Here is a 15,832-nt window from a genome sequence, read left to right as displayed (position 1 = left end):
TCATACATTTAAAGTTTGAAACCATTAGTATACTTAAGTTCTAAAGCTTAGTATTATTGTTTATGATTACCACAGTTAATTTTAGTCTTTCTAATTAAAAACCTGTGACTAGAGGTATCAGGCTCTAAATATAATAATAATAATAATAATAATAATAATAATAATAATAATAATTTTAAAAAACTAATAATGCATAAGCCAGTGAAAATGATCCCAGTGCTATTTAGCATGCTGGGCGCAGTGCCAAAGGATCTCAGCGGACATTTGAAAACTATCGGAATTGACAAAATCTCTGTCAATTGCAAAAGGCCCCTTTACTGGGATCGGCAAACATAATTCACCGCTACATCACGCAGTCCTAGGTGCTTGGGAAGCGCCTGACTGGTGATGAAATACGAAATCCAGCATAGTGATCTCGTTTGTTGAGTTGTATTGACATAATAATAATAATAATAATAATAGTAATAATAGTAATAATAATAATTTATTAGATTTGTATGCCGCTCCTCTCCGTGGACTCGAAGCGTTTGCAAAGTGGGAGGGGGGGACTGAACACTATTAAAAATAAAGGTTACAATTGCAGAGAAACCCTTTATATCTTTTGATATTAGAGTTCAGATAATCACTGCTAGAAGACATAAATTACCAGGGATCCAGCATCTGCAAGAAAAGGCTCCAATATCCTTAAGTAAACCTAACAACTCCAGCAGACGAAAAAATGATGGTGATCAAGCCAGTATCACATATTCCTTAATGCTTGTGTTGAAACTGAGGGAAAATACAGAATCCTGAAAGTATGCAGAGAAAACAATAATGAGTGCAACATCACACCAAAAATGCAGATTAAAAATAGGACTTACAGTATGTCTACCCAAGTGCCAGGTTAATCAGATTTTTCTTCGGATTTCAAATTACTTGGACTTCCTTTTTTGTTTTTCTAGACGTTTCCAGTTATAATCTGGGACCAAAGGTAATGATGTCAGCTTTCCCCTTCTCTCAGTTCAAGCTTGAGAGAAGTTGTGCGTTTAAAAACAACCAGCAATTGAAGTGGCAGGGAGGTTGCAATACTGTGAATGCCATCTGGCTTTGGTAAACAACAGTTATAAATGGAACTTTCCCTACACCTTTCAGTTTTGTCAACCATTTATTTCCCTCCCCCAATGCCTTTGAGATCTGAGGTGTTTTGTCAAATTTCCAATAATTGCTTCCAACTATTGGGAACTTTGCCTGAGTACGTTCATCCCCAATATAGCAATGCTATGTAAATGTATCTGTATGTGTGTGTGTGTGTGTGTGTGTGTCTGTCTGTCTGTCTGTCTGTCTGTCTGTCTGTCTGAGCACACATTCACATTATGTATGTATACACAGACATGCATGAGTGTATGTAACCGTACACATATACACATACAAACACTAGGGTTTTGCTTCTTGAATGTTTCTTTCCACAAATAATTACTCAGAGTGTGTGTATAAAAGAGACAGAAAGAGCTGTTTGTGGAAGAGAACGTTTGGTGAAGCTATGGGTGTTTATTTAAAAATGAAAGTAAGTATTCATTAGTTTTACAAATGAAATGTTTGTTTTAAAAAATATACATTATTTAATTAATTCTCTTCTCTCCCCCCCCCCTGCTTTTTTATGATGTGTTCTCTTTGGTCAGTGCAGGTAGTCTTCAATTTACGACCACAATTGAGCCCCAAATTTATATTGTTAAGTGAGACATTTGTTAAGTGAATTTAATTCTGCCCCATTTTACGACTTTTCTTGCCACAGTTGTTAAGTAAATCACTACTGTTGATAAGTTAGTAACTTGGTTGTTAAATGACTCTGGTTTCCCCATTGTCTTTGCTTGTCAGAAGATCACAAAAGGTTGATCACGTGGTACAGCAAAGGTTATAAATATGAACCAGTATCCAAGCATGTGAATTTTGATCACATGATCATGTGAGTGTCAGAGAGAGAGAGAGTAAGACGGAAGGAGGGAGAGAATCAGAAATGTCGGTATTTCTATATCCTGTCTTATTATTCTATTCTGTTTTGGGGTGAGCCATGTTCTTCAAAGTCCCACACTTACAAATCACTCTTGCTGACGCGTACCCGCGCACCTTCTTTTGAAACACTCAAAATCTTAGTTTGCTTTTGTGTTGTAAAAAATTGTTCCGAGTCCCATTTACTCTGTGTGTCAGTGAAGTCTACTTCTTAAAGATGTCCGTCATGATCTACTCTAATCCTTTGCATGGACCAGTTCACGTGCCTTACTTTAGGAAGTTTTAGCTGAAACTTGTGCATTTTGTTAAAGATAGCAATCCTTGGTTTTCATAGTTTGCAAACATTCGCTTCTGTCCAACCCATTTCAAAGCATGGATGTTTTTGAACCACGCAACCTCATTTTTGCTCTGATGGATTCTGGCCAAGTAGCTCCTTGAATGACCCCAGACAGTGATGCAGTTTCCTCTACAGCAGATTTGATGCAGCCTGCTATTGTCTTCTGTGCCCCTCTAATGATTAGCTGTCAGGCTGGAGAATTCTGGCCCTCTTCTGCACAGACTAATTACGGTAGCTTTTCAGATTTCATTGTGATTCTATTTTTTTTTAAAACAGGGTGTTTTTATATATTTGTTGCTTAGTTCTGAGTATAATTGCACATGATCAATATATAATGTCAGTATTTGCAAACTATGGTTGGTGCTGTTCCTAATTGCTGCTATTTTTTCCACAATGAATTAGTTGGGTGAGGTACATTTGGGAACTGACCATTATTAGGAAGCATGTTTAGTATGTGAGGGCCAGACACACTTAAAGGTCATCTTTTATTCCTATTAGTGCAAATGGATTTAAACTTCAAGAAGTACAGTATTGTAGCTGTGAGGCTGAAGAAAATGAAGTTCTTGACCTATTGCAAATGTAATGCCACAGATGGGATATCAGCACAGCTTAATTAGTAATTTCGAACTTTGCCTGTTTACCAAAATGTGTGTGTTCCATCTGCTTTATAGCCATTCTGGTACTTTAGTTTGGAAAATAATCTCTTGTTTCCCAATCTGCTTTAAGTGGATTAAGGCATGTTGCTGATTTGATCTCCCCACTTTATGCATGGTAAGTGAATTATTGCAGGAGGAAAATGTTCTCCTTAAGTCATCCTGTATGGCCTTGGGTTGAAATTAATTGGTACCCGAAACTCAATTGTAAAAACTCCTCTAAAAACTGAATAAAATGAAAATTCAGATTGGACGAAATAGTAAGACTGCTTTTAATTCTCTCTCTCTCTTTTTTTTAATTAAATATGAAATATGTCAGAAATTTTTCCTGCTGCTTTTATAATTTTCAAATTGTCATTGATAGGCCTGCTGTTAGCAAAAGCTTCCTGGTTTAAAAGAATTTACAACATTACTAAGTTAAAGATTGTTTCAAATGTTTCACTTTTCTCATGTTGCTTCATAAATGTCGGTTTGTTCAGTATTAATTCCAGTATATTTAGAAGTCAAGCAAGTTTTTGCATTCTGTCTTGAAATGTTCTGTCATGATGGGTTGTTGCATTTCCAATTTTCACTCATTCAGGAAAACTTATTTTTCTCTTTGAAATGTAGGATGTGTTGCCTAAACTTTTTGTTTCTGACTTTTATATGCATATATTTATTTATATAGTATGATGTTTGTGATTTCTTTGACTATCCAACGTTGAACCAGTCTTGCCAACAAAAACCATCAAACATTTCCTATTTCTCTACTCTTCTTGTTTTTAATTTTTACTTTTTAAATAATACATTTTTGGAAAAAAAAAACTCTTAATGGGAAACCTGGCACTGTCTGTCTTCTCTGTTCTGCAGAAATGTTGAAGGAGTTGAACCAGCAACGCAGAGCGAAAGAGTTTACAGACCTGAAAATTATTGTTGAAGGCAAAGACTTTGAAGTCCACCAAAATGTTCTAGCTTCCTGCAGCTTGTATTTCAAGGACCTGATTAAAAGGTTTGCCTTCCTTCCAGCTGTGATCTGGTCTGTTCTTTTGTAGGACGCATTTGTGTCGCTTTTTTTTCCTCCCCTCTCTTTCAGGTTTATGAAGATTTGACTCTCCTGTCACAGAGCCAGTAGCCATTCTTTCCACTTACTCTGAATGTATTTTTTTCAAACAAAAGACTCAGATTCATTTCTTACACATAAGCTGATCTGCGCAATTCCAGATCTCATTATTTGCACATTTTGGCTGAAGAGAAATGCTCTGTCATGGAGCATTTTAAAATCAAACTCAAACAACTGAAAAACAGTGTTGATCACAAAACACAACTTGTTAGGTTAATAATTTAAAAAAGGGATACTACTAATTCTTCCTCCAGGCTGTAATAACCGATATTATTTAAAATTTTCATACTAACAAGGATCGTGTTGTATACTAGACATTTAACCCTTTGGACGTTGACGTTTGGGACATCTGATGCTTGTGGAATTGAAAAAGGTGAATTAACAATAAATCAAATATTGAAGTCATACTTTTTTAGCATGACTTTATAAAAAAAGAGAGAAATTTAACTTTTAAAAAAGTCCTGAATTCTTTCTACTTGATAGAGTTAATATAGCCCTCCTTGACCAAGTAGTGTGTCAAGCCTGCCATAGTGTCTTTGTGTAAATTTCCATCTTTGCAATTTTCTCCCTCCATCTGATTGTAACATTGCATGATAACGATTTATTTACCATTACATGGATTATTTTAAAATGTGTTTCCTTCATAAATTCGTGGTATTTTTACAGTATTAGCAAATCAACATAGCAAGATTGGGGGAACCCAGAAGAATTCAATAATGTTCATATTTCTACAGTCATCAGCAAATTAATCTGGATCCTGATTTCCCCCTTGCTGTATTTTCCAGAACAGACTCTGAACCTGGAATGGGGATTGCAAAACATAGTGTTGGCTTTCAAATTGAGTTTTTAAACATTGTCACTAACACGAGAGTGGCTATATTTTATTCCAGGGTTTCATTTTTGCTGTATCTTCTTTTTTGAGAAACAGAAACGTGTTCTTTCATTAAAGTTTTTTTTTAATTTGTTTGTTTTTAAATAATTGTGGTGACACTATACTATTGTTGTATAGCTGAACTAACTGCCTTATCAATTATTCAGAAAGAGTGGAGCTAGTATCATACTCCCCCCTTTCCATAAACCAAATTATAGCTAGCTTTAGTTGTTCTTGGATTCTATATTCCTGCCTGCTCATTATCACTTACTAGTGAAGGTTACATTATATGCCTCTTGCCAAGATGAGATATATATTCTGCAGGGAAAGTCTTTGGCTCCATTGATAAAAATCCTGTAATTGACTGGCCTTGCAGTATCACTGATTTAATTGCGAAGTCCTTTCCTTGCTACTCACGTTGTCAGATACCATCTGTTTCTGGAGAAAGTCAGGTCTGAATTCAGTCATAATTGTAGAATACTTTAAGACAAATCACTGATAAACTACTAATGGTTTTTCTTACAATTTTAGCATCTTCAACTTTTGCGAGCCTCCCTTAAACAATTTAACAGAACATGAGATGAAATGCTTTAATTAAGCAATTCAATGAATGCATCTGGATGATACTTCTGGGACTTATTTTTGTAAACTTTTGTAAATTCGTCCCTATTATTGCCAGGATCTGATAATATAGGACCTACCACTTTGCATTGGTAAATGTTAATATCATTTGCTATCGTTTAGCCTATTAAGAAAACCCCAGGTCCCTTGAGCACAAATATGTTAGGACAGTCCTAACCTTGTTTCTATATATAACATAGCAGCATCCACTTAGTACCTAACCCACCCTTTGTTTCACACTAACTTTCCAGAAATTGTCCTCCCAGGCAGGGGTGAAATGCTCCCAGTTCGGGCATGCCTGACAGTGGTCGGAGAGCCAGTAATCACGGCAGCACGAGGCTTCGCCTACCCAGCCGGACGCCAACATTTAGATTCTTTTACCCTCTGCACATGTGCAAAGTGTTCTGTGTCACCATCTAATCGTCCCAAAGGTGCTTTTTCAAGAGGCAACTGGACTTTCTTGTTTTTTTTCTTTGAAGACGTTTCCTTCTCATCCCAAGAAGCTGCAGAAGCTTCTTGGATAAGAAGTGAAACATCTTCAAGGAAAAATCAAGAAAGTCCAGTTGCCTCTTGAAAAAGCACCTTTGGGACAATAATGACCTGGTTGAATGAGAATCTCCATAGATCCTCACCATCTAACCTTCCAAGCAATAAGCGCCTCAGTGCTTCCAATACAAAAGCAGCAGCTTGTTTGTGTTTGGTCTGTCCTGTTAATGATAATTCTTTAATTATATCCCAGATGTTTGTTTAACTTTATTCTGTGTATTCAAATAGATTAGTACTTTATGTATTTACATTTATATGCTGCCTGACTCCTGATGACTTCCAAAATTGAACCTGTATTAGTCCTATTAATTTCTGCAGAAGGTCGCTGCATCCTGTAACGATTTTCTTTATAAAACCACATGAAGCCGTACTTTAGGCCTCCTTTATTAAGATTCAGGGCACTTGGGAAAACAAAGCTAGAAATAATTATGTACTTGTTTAGCCAAGTCCTAGTTTTTGTTTTCAATTTGCACTTTTACTGAAAGTATCTAAAATGGAGTAAATGCTAAATCTGCTAAATGCCTGTTGGAACACAACAAAATTAGCAGCAAAATTAACAGCCATTGAGCACAACACAATTAACCAAGACACTTGGCCATCTGAGGCGAGGGGTAGCAAATGCTGTCAGAACTTTGGAGAGTATCCAAAGTCATCCTAGTTATTTTGGAAGCAAATCAGAAAACCCCACAAAACGCTTCTCCCCTTACCTGGCAATAAAAACATATGAATGACATATTAGCACTGTACTCCTTTCCATGATGCTAAAGTCTGATGGATTAGATGGATGCCTTATTCTAACGTCCACTATCCCGACCTTAGGTGCATGCTCCTATGATTTCCTAGCCAGCATGGACATTAGTCCAGCATTTGCAGAAGTCAGAATATTAAAGTGAGTTCTTATTTAAAAGGAAAAGAGCCATTAGCTTAAATGGTATTGAATTATGAATTAAAGACAAAGGAATGTCAGCAACTTCTTTTTAATCCAGTTATAAAATCTGAGAGATGGTCCAATGGCTTGGTTGAAAGAACAAAGTGTTCACTTCCTTTTACAGCTGGGCGGGTACCCGGAGAATGCTAGCAATGTCGTGTTTTGTTTTTGAACCTAGCTCATTTAAATAGTATTACGGAAAAATAGTTCTATGTTCTTTAAGATAGTGGCTGCTTTGTGTTCTATTTGTTCAGCAGTGGAACATATTCTTCCTTAACATTTCAGGTAGCTTTTAGATTTGATGCTTTCCAGCTGCCAAACCTCTGGAAAACTCAATCTCATGAGTTTCTATGCAGAAATTCATTGAGAGTCCAAAACTATGTCAGTTCCTCCCATGGAAGATGATTGGTCTTACACCGAGCAGTGGTAGGTTGTTCCTGATTCAGCCCAGTTCGACAAGCAGTGGCAGGAGGTTCCACCCACCCAACCGGGACGCTTCTTCTGCGCATGTGCAGAAGTGTTGCGCACGAGCACAAGCACAAACTGGTAGCAAGCTAATTTAGAACTACAGTACTGCACTGAGCCTACACCAATTGAAAGTATCAATTGGAGATAAGATTCTAAACCTAACTGCACTCAGAATAGCCACAAAATTTATCTCGAGCCAGTAATAATTAAAAAACATGATTCCAGTTTAAAGGGTTGAGTGTGCTACAGTGCGTGTATCCTTTAGGATTTGTTTTTAAAAAAAAAGTGAATAATGAAATTCTTATTTATTAGATGTGTTGTGGTCCTTTAGAGATTAGGAACCTGTACACAGAATGTAAATGTCATGAATCAAACAGTGCATTCAAATGTTTATTTATTGTTGTTTTGCTCCTTTTACCACCAGCAGCAAAATTGTCTTGCTCTCCTAAAAGCTTAATAGTATCTTTTCAACAGTTCATTGAACTGAGATGCTATTGTATCACTTTATTTTGTTAAACATTTATCCCCTTTAAAAAGTTAATGAAATAGAGTTTTTTTCATTAGTTGACCTTCCTGACAACAATTACTACATTTGTAAGATGTATACAAGATATTTACTCTGAACAGTCAAAGGAGGTCTTTAATGTGAAGAGTCATATTAACCTGTTGAATAAACAGAATCTGGCATCTCAAAATCAAGAGGACTACTCTTGAAATTTATTTTCATCCCAACTTAATTAGTCACCTGTTTCATTAATATTAAAGCTATGGATCACTCAGCTTCCTTTGAAAGTTTAGTGCTTACTCTTTCCATTCAGTCAAAACAGAGCTGCAAATCTTGTCCAAGCAATGTCAAACTAATCACCATGCTTGCTTTTGCTATGGATAAATAAGCAGTGAGGCATGCTGCAGTGTTACAGCAGCGCACAAGTGATTTCATGACTTAACTAATAACCATACTTGAGTCTCACTCCCTTCTGGTCGTGGCTAAATAAAAATCAAGGGAAAATCATTATCTCTATAGGGAATATTTACATCCCAAGTTTTGAACAACATAGTCAATTAACTGCCAGAAGTTTCAAAGAGCAGACAATAACAAACAGACATCTAATGGGTTACTTTATTTATTTATTTATTTAATTAATTAATTAATTAATTTAAAAAATTTAATGCCACCCTTCTCCTTAGATTCAGGGCGGTTTACAACATGTTAGCAATAGCACTTTTTAACAGAGCCAGCATATTGCCCCCACAATCCACGGGTCCTTTATGTGGATGATGCAACCAATGATGGGCTACCAAAATTTTTGCTACCACACTGTGGGCGTGGCTTATACATTTTGTTTCAACATCTTTCAGTGCTAATTGGGTGCTCTGGGGTGGAGCTCCAAATTTTGATACCAGAACTGCATTCCTGACCGTTCCTGTGGGAGCCCAACAATCTGAGATTGAGATTTTTGAAAAACAGCTTTAAAACAATGTTGAACAATTGATAGTCAAGTCTGAATAGAATAAAGTTATTTTCCACTTTATTGGGTCCTGCAAAGAACATGAGAAATTCATAGCCCAAAGCATTCAACATAGTGTTATTGTATTTACTGAAGCTTTTTGTTTTGTTTTGTTCAAGCTGTGCTCATTTTTAAAGCTTTTTGAGCTTTAAAGTCCTCAGCAGTTTCTACATATTTTTCAATTTGAGTCATACCCCAATTTACACCCTTTGAAAGTTCAATATCAAACTCCTAAGGGTAGTCTTTCAGTTCTTAATACTATTTCTAAGCCATTTTAAAATCAAAACTGGATTTTTGTGGCAAAATGAGAATCCAGATAGTGTTTTAATATTTTTTAACACTGAACTTAACTCTTTCTGTTTTGTGTCCTTAAAATAGTAATAGAATTGCATCAAGATTTGTATAGTTGCTTTTTGAAGTGTAAGTTCCAAATATAATTTTTCTGTACTCAATACTAGATTGAGTATTAAAACACAACTAATATGTCACTAATTTCAAGTTATTTTAATCTGGAAATAATTGTTCCCTAAAGCCCTCTGATTATTTATCAATTATAACAATCCCTAAGTGCAGAAGATGTAATGATATGGAGATGGCTTGGAAAAGACTTGGGAAAAAACAACCCTTTCAACATCTCTGGAGGATGTAGTTATCTCAGTATTTCAAGGAGAGAAAGAGTATATATATAAAGTCAGAAACTACAGCAAAATAGCTGGATTTACTTATTTCACTGATGAAAAAACAGAACATATTAATGAATCCATTAAATCTCACTTGAAGTCTGTCTAGCCCCACCTGGTGACCAGAGGTAAATTTCAGCAGGTTCTGACCAGTTCTGGAGAACCGGTAGCAGAAATTTTGAGTAATTCAGAGAACCAGTAATGGAAATTTTGAGTAGTTCAGAGAACCGGTCAATACCACCTATAACTGCCCCTGCCCCCCTCTATTCCCTACCTCCCGAGTCCCAGCTGAGAAAATGGGGATTTTGCAGTAACCTTCCCCTGACATACCTACCAAGCCACGCCCACAGAGAACCTGTAGTAAAAAAAAGACACCTATGTTTAATTAGTGGTTTATGTGAATATACCATCATTTTAAAAATTGCAAGATGTTGCAGTTAAACATTACACTGTTTGTAAGTAATTATGGAAAAAAGATCTAATAATACGTTAAAAAGGCAGTGCTGAACAATATTCAAAGTACTGAATAGTTCACTTAACTCATATGTTATTATGGTAGTGGTCAAGATTTTGCAATCTTGATTTCAATAATGCATGGAATCGGAACTGTAAAAAATGGTAATGTTCTACAAATTCATAGGAGGCAGAGGAATTTGAAGTCTAATATCTACTAAATAATGACAAAAGCAAGAGACACCTAATTCAATGAAGACATAAAACACAGTTTCTGACAAGTGCTCCTATATTATAATATCATCATATCAGGAAGATCAGGAACAACGGTATGTGACATGACATGAGTCTTTATTGATTATAGCCCTTGGGCTATGTCAAAGCACAAAGTTTCAGAAACAAATTATTAATAAAATTTGAGAAAAACAAATTTAAGTGGAATTTGATATACAATTTAAAATGAAATTGGAATGAAACACAATTTAAAATAAAGTTGAAATAAAATACAGTCTAAAATGAAATTGAATAAAATACAATAATTTAAGATATAGATAAAACACAATAAAATTATATTTCGTTGTCACCCCTGCAATCTACCTCAATCAGTCCCACATATGTAAATCACAACCAAACCATTTTATTTAAATACTATGCTGTTTTAAATGTTAGTTTCAGGTTCTGACCACGCATAAGGTCAGTTGTTTTGATATGGGGATCCCAATGGGTCATTCATTTGATACACAAGCAACAATCAAATATGTGAGCCAGGTCTTCTACCTCTGCCACTCCGCAAGTGCAGAGATGCTCATTGTAGAGCATAGAATGGAATCTCCCATATCTGACCATTGTGTCAAGCTGTTTGAATCTTGCTCATGTAAATATCTCCCTAAGATGTTTTGACATTGTAACTTCTAATAGCTCTCTACTTGAAAAATATGTTTGTATTTACTCAGCCATTTCAAATTACCCACCTTACTAAGGATAGCCATATTATTTTGTGCTTCTATATCCTTAATTATTTGGCCAGCTCTTTTTTTTTAGTTGTTTTCCTGTTATCCAAGAGAGAAATACAAAATTTGATAGTTTGGTGATCCAGGAGATAACAATGGTATATGAATTAACAACAACAATACATGAATTAAGCTCTCACCTAAAATTTTAATCAAATGAATCCAAAATCTTTAAACAAGATGCAGATTTCTTCGCTTTCTTAACCATTCTATCTCGTTGGAGGAAACAGATAAAAATATTAGAGAGTTGTTTGATCTCAATAAATTAGACACTTGAAAAATTCTTATTTCACATGGAATTTACTCAACATATAAAAACGATTAAATGTTAATCAAATTCAGCCTGAACTGAACAAATATTTAACAATACTGCAGTATCTGGAATTTTGCATAATTCAGAGTAGGAAATACTTTAATACTTTGGAGTGAAAATTAATTGTTAGAGCAACGATTGTGTTCCTTACCTTCTTTTAGTATTGTGCAGTAAATATGATTAAAAGAGGTCAGATAAAATGTCTTATGTCTAGAATGACAACTCTGTTCTTTCCTGCTATGTTTTGTATTCTGTCCTTGGCTGTCCTTGAGGCTTCAGGAGCATTTCAGTTGTATAGTTTTGTTTCATTCAGTAACCAACTGAGCTATTATGTAGTATAGTAGACAGGGTGGCTTCTGGTAATGCTTTCATATGTATTTGGGCCAACAATAATTCTTCGGTCCGTTGTCTTTGTTCCTCTAGAAACAGATTCTAAGGAAGCCTACTCAGTTAGTTTTCTGAGAAAGACAAGCCTGTTAAGGAACGTTTTGTTCCAAAGACAACTGGCTTATTCTTTTGCCTCTTATTTTAAGCTGTGCTTTTAAGATTGTATCCCCCCCCCCAAAAAAAAAAAATTCCAAAAGTTATAGCAGAATAGCAGATTTGTAGTTCAGCATACTTGCTCAGCAACTATAGCATTGAATTTGCTTAAATTTATCTCACAGTATTTCTCATCAAGCCAGATTTGGCTTCAGTGAATGACAATGACTATGGTGAGTAATTTACTGACACAGACTGTTAGATCCATGGATTTGCACCAATGAAAGATATTTTCTCAAAACTGAGCAAATGTAAACATAGGCCAAAAGATTCATCCTTCCAGTAAGCTGAAATAGATCTGGTAAATCCTCATATCCCGAGGCAGTAAATGCATCCATCTGCAGAATTGAAAATAACTAAAAAGATGTGTAAAGTTTGCAAGATAAGTTTCTGAAACTGTTACCGTATAAAACATTCATAAATACTGAAAGGGTAGATATTTTTTCTATAACACATAACTGGAAAAATAAAACAGGTATATCAGGCATATTTTGGGAATAAAATAGAGCCCATTAATGGCACTTGCAGCAAAAACAATGGAATTAAGAAGAGTCTTATGCAGAGGCCTTTGACTCGGAAGTAATAGCGAATACCATCAAATCCTAAATTATGGGATTTATTTCCACCAGAAGTTAAGCAGAGACATTTTGGTAGTTGTGAAAAATGGGCTCTTTGGCAGCCCAAAAATAGAAAACTTAAGGGAAATTGCTGTGTGGATACTAACTTTTGTGTAAGATAATTCCTTTAATGATAGGACTTGGATTTTTCTACAACAGAGTCCTTTGAGACTAAAAAGAGACAGATTGAGCTTTCACAGTGCACTGAACCATCATGTGCTTATTTAATTGTGATTTAGCATGTTATACGAACCTACACAGAATAACAGAATTGGAAGGGACCTTTGAGGTCTTGCGGTCCAATCCCCTACTCAAGCAGGGGATCGTATACCAGTGATGCTATACCATGACCTATACCCGTAATCCTATACGGTGACCTATGGCACATGTGCCACAGAGCCATATTGGCCGGCATGCAAGCTCAGTCCGGTATGCATGCAGACACCAGCCAGCTGATTTTTGGGCCTTCTGGGCCTACTAGGAGTTGGGAAACAGCCTGTTTTCAGCTTACGGAGGGGATGGGGAACACCCGTTTTTTGCTCTCCCTAAGTTCCAGAGTATTTCTAGGAGCCTGGGGAGGGTGAAAATGGCCTCTCCCTCCCCGAGGTTCTTTGGAAGCTAGAAACATTCAGATTGTCAAGTTCCGGTTGAACCAGAAGTACCAGGTTTTGGGGGTTTTTTTGCTTCCCCAGGCTTCAGAGTCATTCTAGAGCCTGGGGAGAGCAAAAATGACCTTCTCACCCCTCCAGAAGCCAAAAATGGCCCATTTCCCAATTTAAAAAGTTGGCAAATGGGCCATTTCAGGCTTCCGGAGGGGTGGGGAAGACCGTTTTTACCCTCTCCAGCTCCTAGAAAGGCTCTGAAGCCTATGGGTCCAAAAAATAAAAAGAGAGGAAGTTCTGATTCAACCGGAACTTGGCAAATTGTCCATTTGTGGCCTCCAGAAGGCCTCCAGGGTGTGGGGAAGGCCGTTTTCACCCTCCCCAGGCTGCTAAAAAGGCTTTGAAGCCTGGGTAGAGCGAAAAACTGGCCTGCTGGGAGCGGGGATGTATGGCATGCATGCATGCGTGGGGGGACGCATGGAATTATGGGTGTGGGGACACATGCCCCCCCACCCCTTTTTAGCACATGAACAAAAAAAAATTCATCATCACTGTCCTATACTATTCCAGACAAATGGCTATCCAATCTCTTTTTAAAAGTCTCTAATGAGCCACAATCACTTAAGCTATGGTTTCTGGCAATGTTTGAAGCCAACTACTGAGGCATAGAATTGGAACTATTGTCTTTAATAAGTAATAGTAAATAATCCAACCCAAATTCTTTTAATTATCCTCAGGTTTTTATGAATATAGTTTGTGTGATATAAATCAGAGGTCCCCAACCTTTTTTGCACCAGGGACCGGCTTTCAGCTAGACCAGTTTTCCATGGCCCGGTGGGGGGGGGGAGCTAGCTGTCAGCGGCGCCGTAAAAGGGGCGATCAAGAGAGGAATGGGTGAATGAATGGACGGAGGGTGGGAAGGAAGGAAGGAAAGAGGGAAGGTACAGGAACAGAAGAAGGGTGCAAAGAAGCAAAGAAAGGTGTGAAAGGGGAGAGTAAGAGAGGAAGGAGTGAAAGAAGGGAATGAGGGAGGAAAGAAGGGAGGAAGGAAAAGGAAAGCAAGAAATGGAGGGAGGAAAGGAAGGGAGGAAAGGAAGGAAGGAAGGAAGAAAGAAGGAAAGAGGGAAGGGACAGGAACAGAGGAAGGAAGCAAGGAAACTTATGAAAGGGGAGAGTAAGAGAGGAAGGACTGGAGGGAGGGAGGGAAGAAGGTAGGAAGGAGAAAGAAAAGAAATAGAGGAAGGAAAGGTAAAAGAGAGAAAGAAAAAGAGAAAGAAAGAAAGAAAGAGAAAGAAAGAAAGAAAGAAAGAAAGGCAACTTCAAAGAAAGGCTCACTGAGCATCTCTCACTCTCTCTCTCTTTCTATCCCTCTTTCTTTCTCTTCCTTTCTCTCTCTCCTCTTCCTTTATCTCCTCTTTCTCTCCCCCCTCTCTCCCCCTTTCCCTCTCTCTTTCTCTCTCCCTCTCTTGCTATCTCTCCCCCCTTTCCCTCTCTTTCTCCCTCTCTTTCTCTCTCTCCCCCCTCTCTCTTTCTCTCTCTCTCCCCCCTCTTTCTCTCTCTTCTTCTCACTTTCTCTCTCTTGTTTTCTTTCTGTCTCTTTTGCTTTCTCTCTCTCACTCTTTCTCTCTTGTTTTGTTTCTCACGCTCTTTCTCTCTCTTGTTCTCTCTCTCTTGCTATCTCTTTCTCTCCCCCCCTTTCTCTCACTCTCTCTTTCTCACTTTCTCTCTATCTTGCTGTCTGTTGCTTTCACTCACTCTCGTTCTCTCTCCGTTCTTCTCAGCGGTGACGCGCGCACGCCCTGCCCACCTCACATTTGCCGAGAGAACTTTCGCCCCGGGCTCTCAGCAAGGGGGTTTGCATGAGAGGCGGGGCCGGCGGAAGGTGATATTCAATGTCGGGGGCGCACGGGCGGTTTTGCGCGCGCTCCCTATCTCCCTGCTAGCCCACTCGGAATACGTATTCAAAATAAGAAAAGCCTTTGCCGGCGAAGGCTTTTCTTATTTTGAATACAGTATTCCGAGTGGGCTAGCAGGGAGATAGGGAGCGCGCGCAAAACCGCCCGTGCGCCCCCGACATTGAATATCACCTTCCGCCGGCCCCGCCTCTCATGCAGCCCCCTTGCTGAGAGCCCGGGGCGAAAGTCCTCTCGGCAAATGTGAGGCGGGCAGGGCGTGCGTTCCGGGTGCGGGAGGAGCTGCGGTGAAAGGCAGGAGGTGGCAGAGGAGCAGAGGGGGCAAATCGGGCGGGCGGTGGGCAGCGCGGAAAGGCCGAGGGGGCCCTGGCGCCGCGGACCGGCTGAAAACCCCCAACGGCCCGGGCCCGGTCCGCGGACCGGCGGTTGGAGACCCCTGATATAAATGCCAGACCAATTAAACCAAGTTCAGAAGAATTTATTCTTAATATTTCAGTCCTATTAAAATTGATACGGTTCCTTGTTTAATTCTAGTCAGAGCAGACTAGTTGACCGCCTTGAAATAAAACAAGTTTGGGGTATTTAAAATAGTGTTCTCACCCAGATTTTAATAGAAAACAGGGCGGCAGCTCATAATTTCCAAGACAGACAAAACTTCATTGAACTTTCAGTCAAAAGAATTTGCTT

At 38.1% G+C, this 15,832-nt stretch overlaps 1 protein-coding gene across 2 annotated transcripts in view; it reads left to right on the top strand.

Moving 5' to 3' along the window:
- KLHL29 (kelch like family member 29) overlaps window positions 1-15,832 on the top strand; it is a 510,819-nt gene that overhangs the window by 388,067 nt on the left and 106,920 nt on the right. For both annotated transcript variants that reach the window (XM_070732799.1, XM_070732801.1), the window contains one exon: window positions 3,826-3,964. In XM_070732799.1, the coding sequence (XP_070588900.1) occupies window positions 3,826-3,964 (139 nt within the window). The remainder of the gene's footprint in view (window positions 1-3,825; window positions 3,965-15,832) is intronic.

This window comes from Erythrolamprus reginae, chromosome 1 (genome assembly GCF_031021105.1).
Source record: "Erythrolamprus reginae isolate rEryReg1 chromosome 1, rEryReg1.hap1, whole genome shotgun sequence".
Classification (NCBI taxonomy): domain Eukaryota; kingdom Metazoa; phylum Chordata; class Lepidosauria; order Squamata; family Dipsadidae; genus Erythrolamprus; species Erythrolamprus reginae.
The sequence above is the reverse complement of the archived record's forward strand: the minus strand, read 5'-3'. Positions and strand labels throughout refer to the sequence as shown.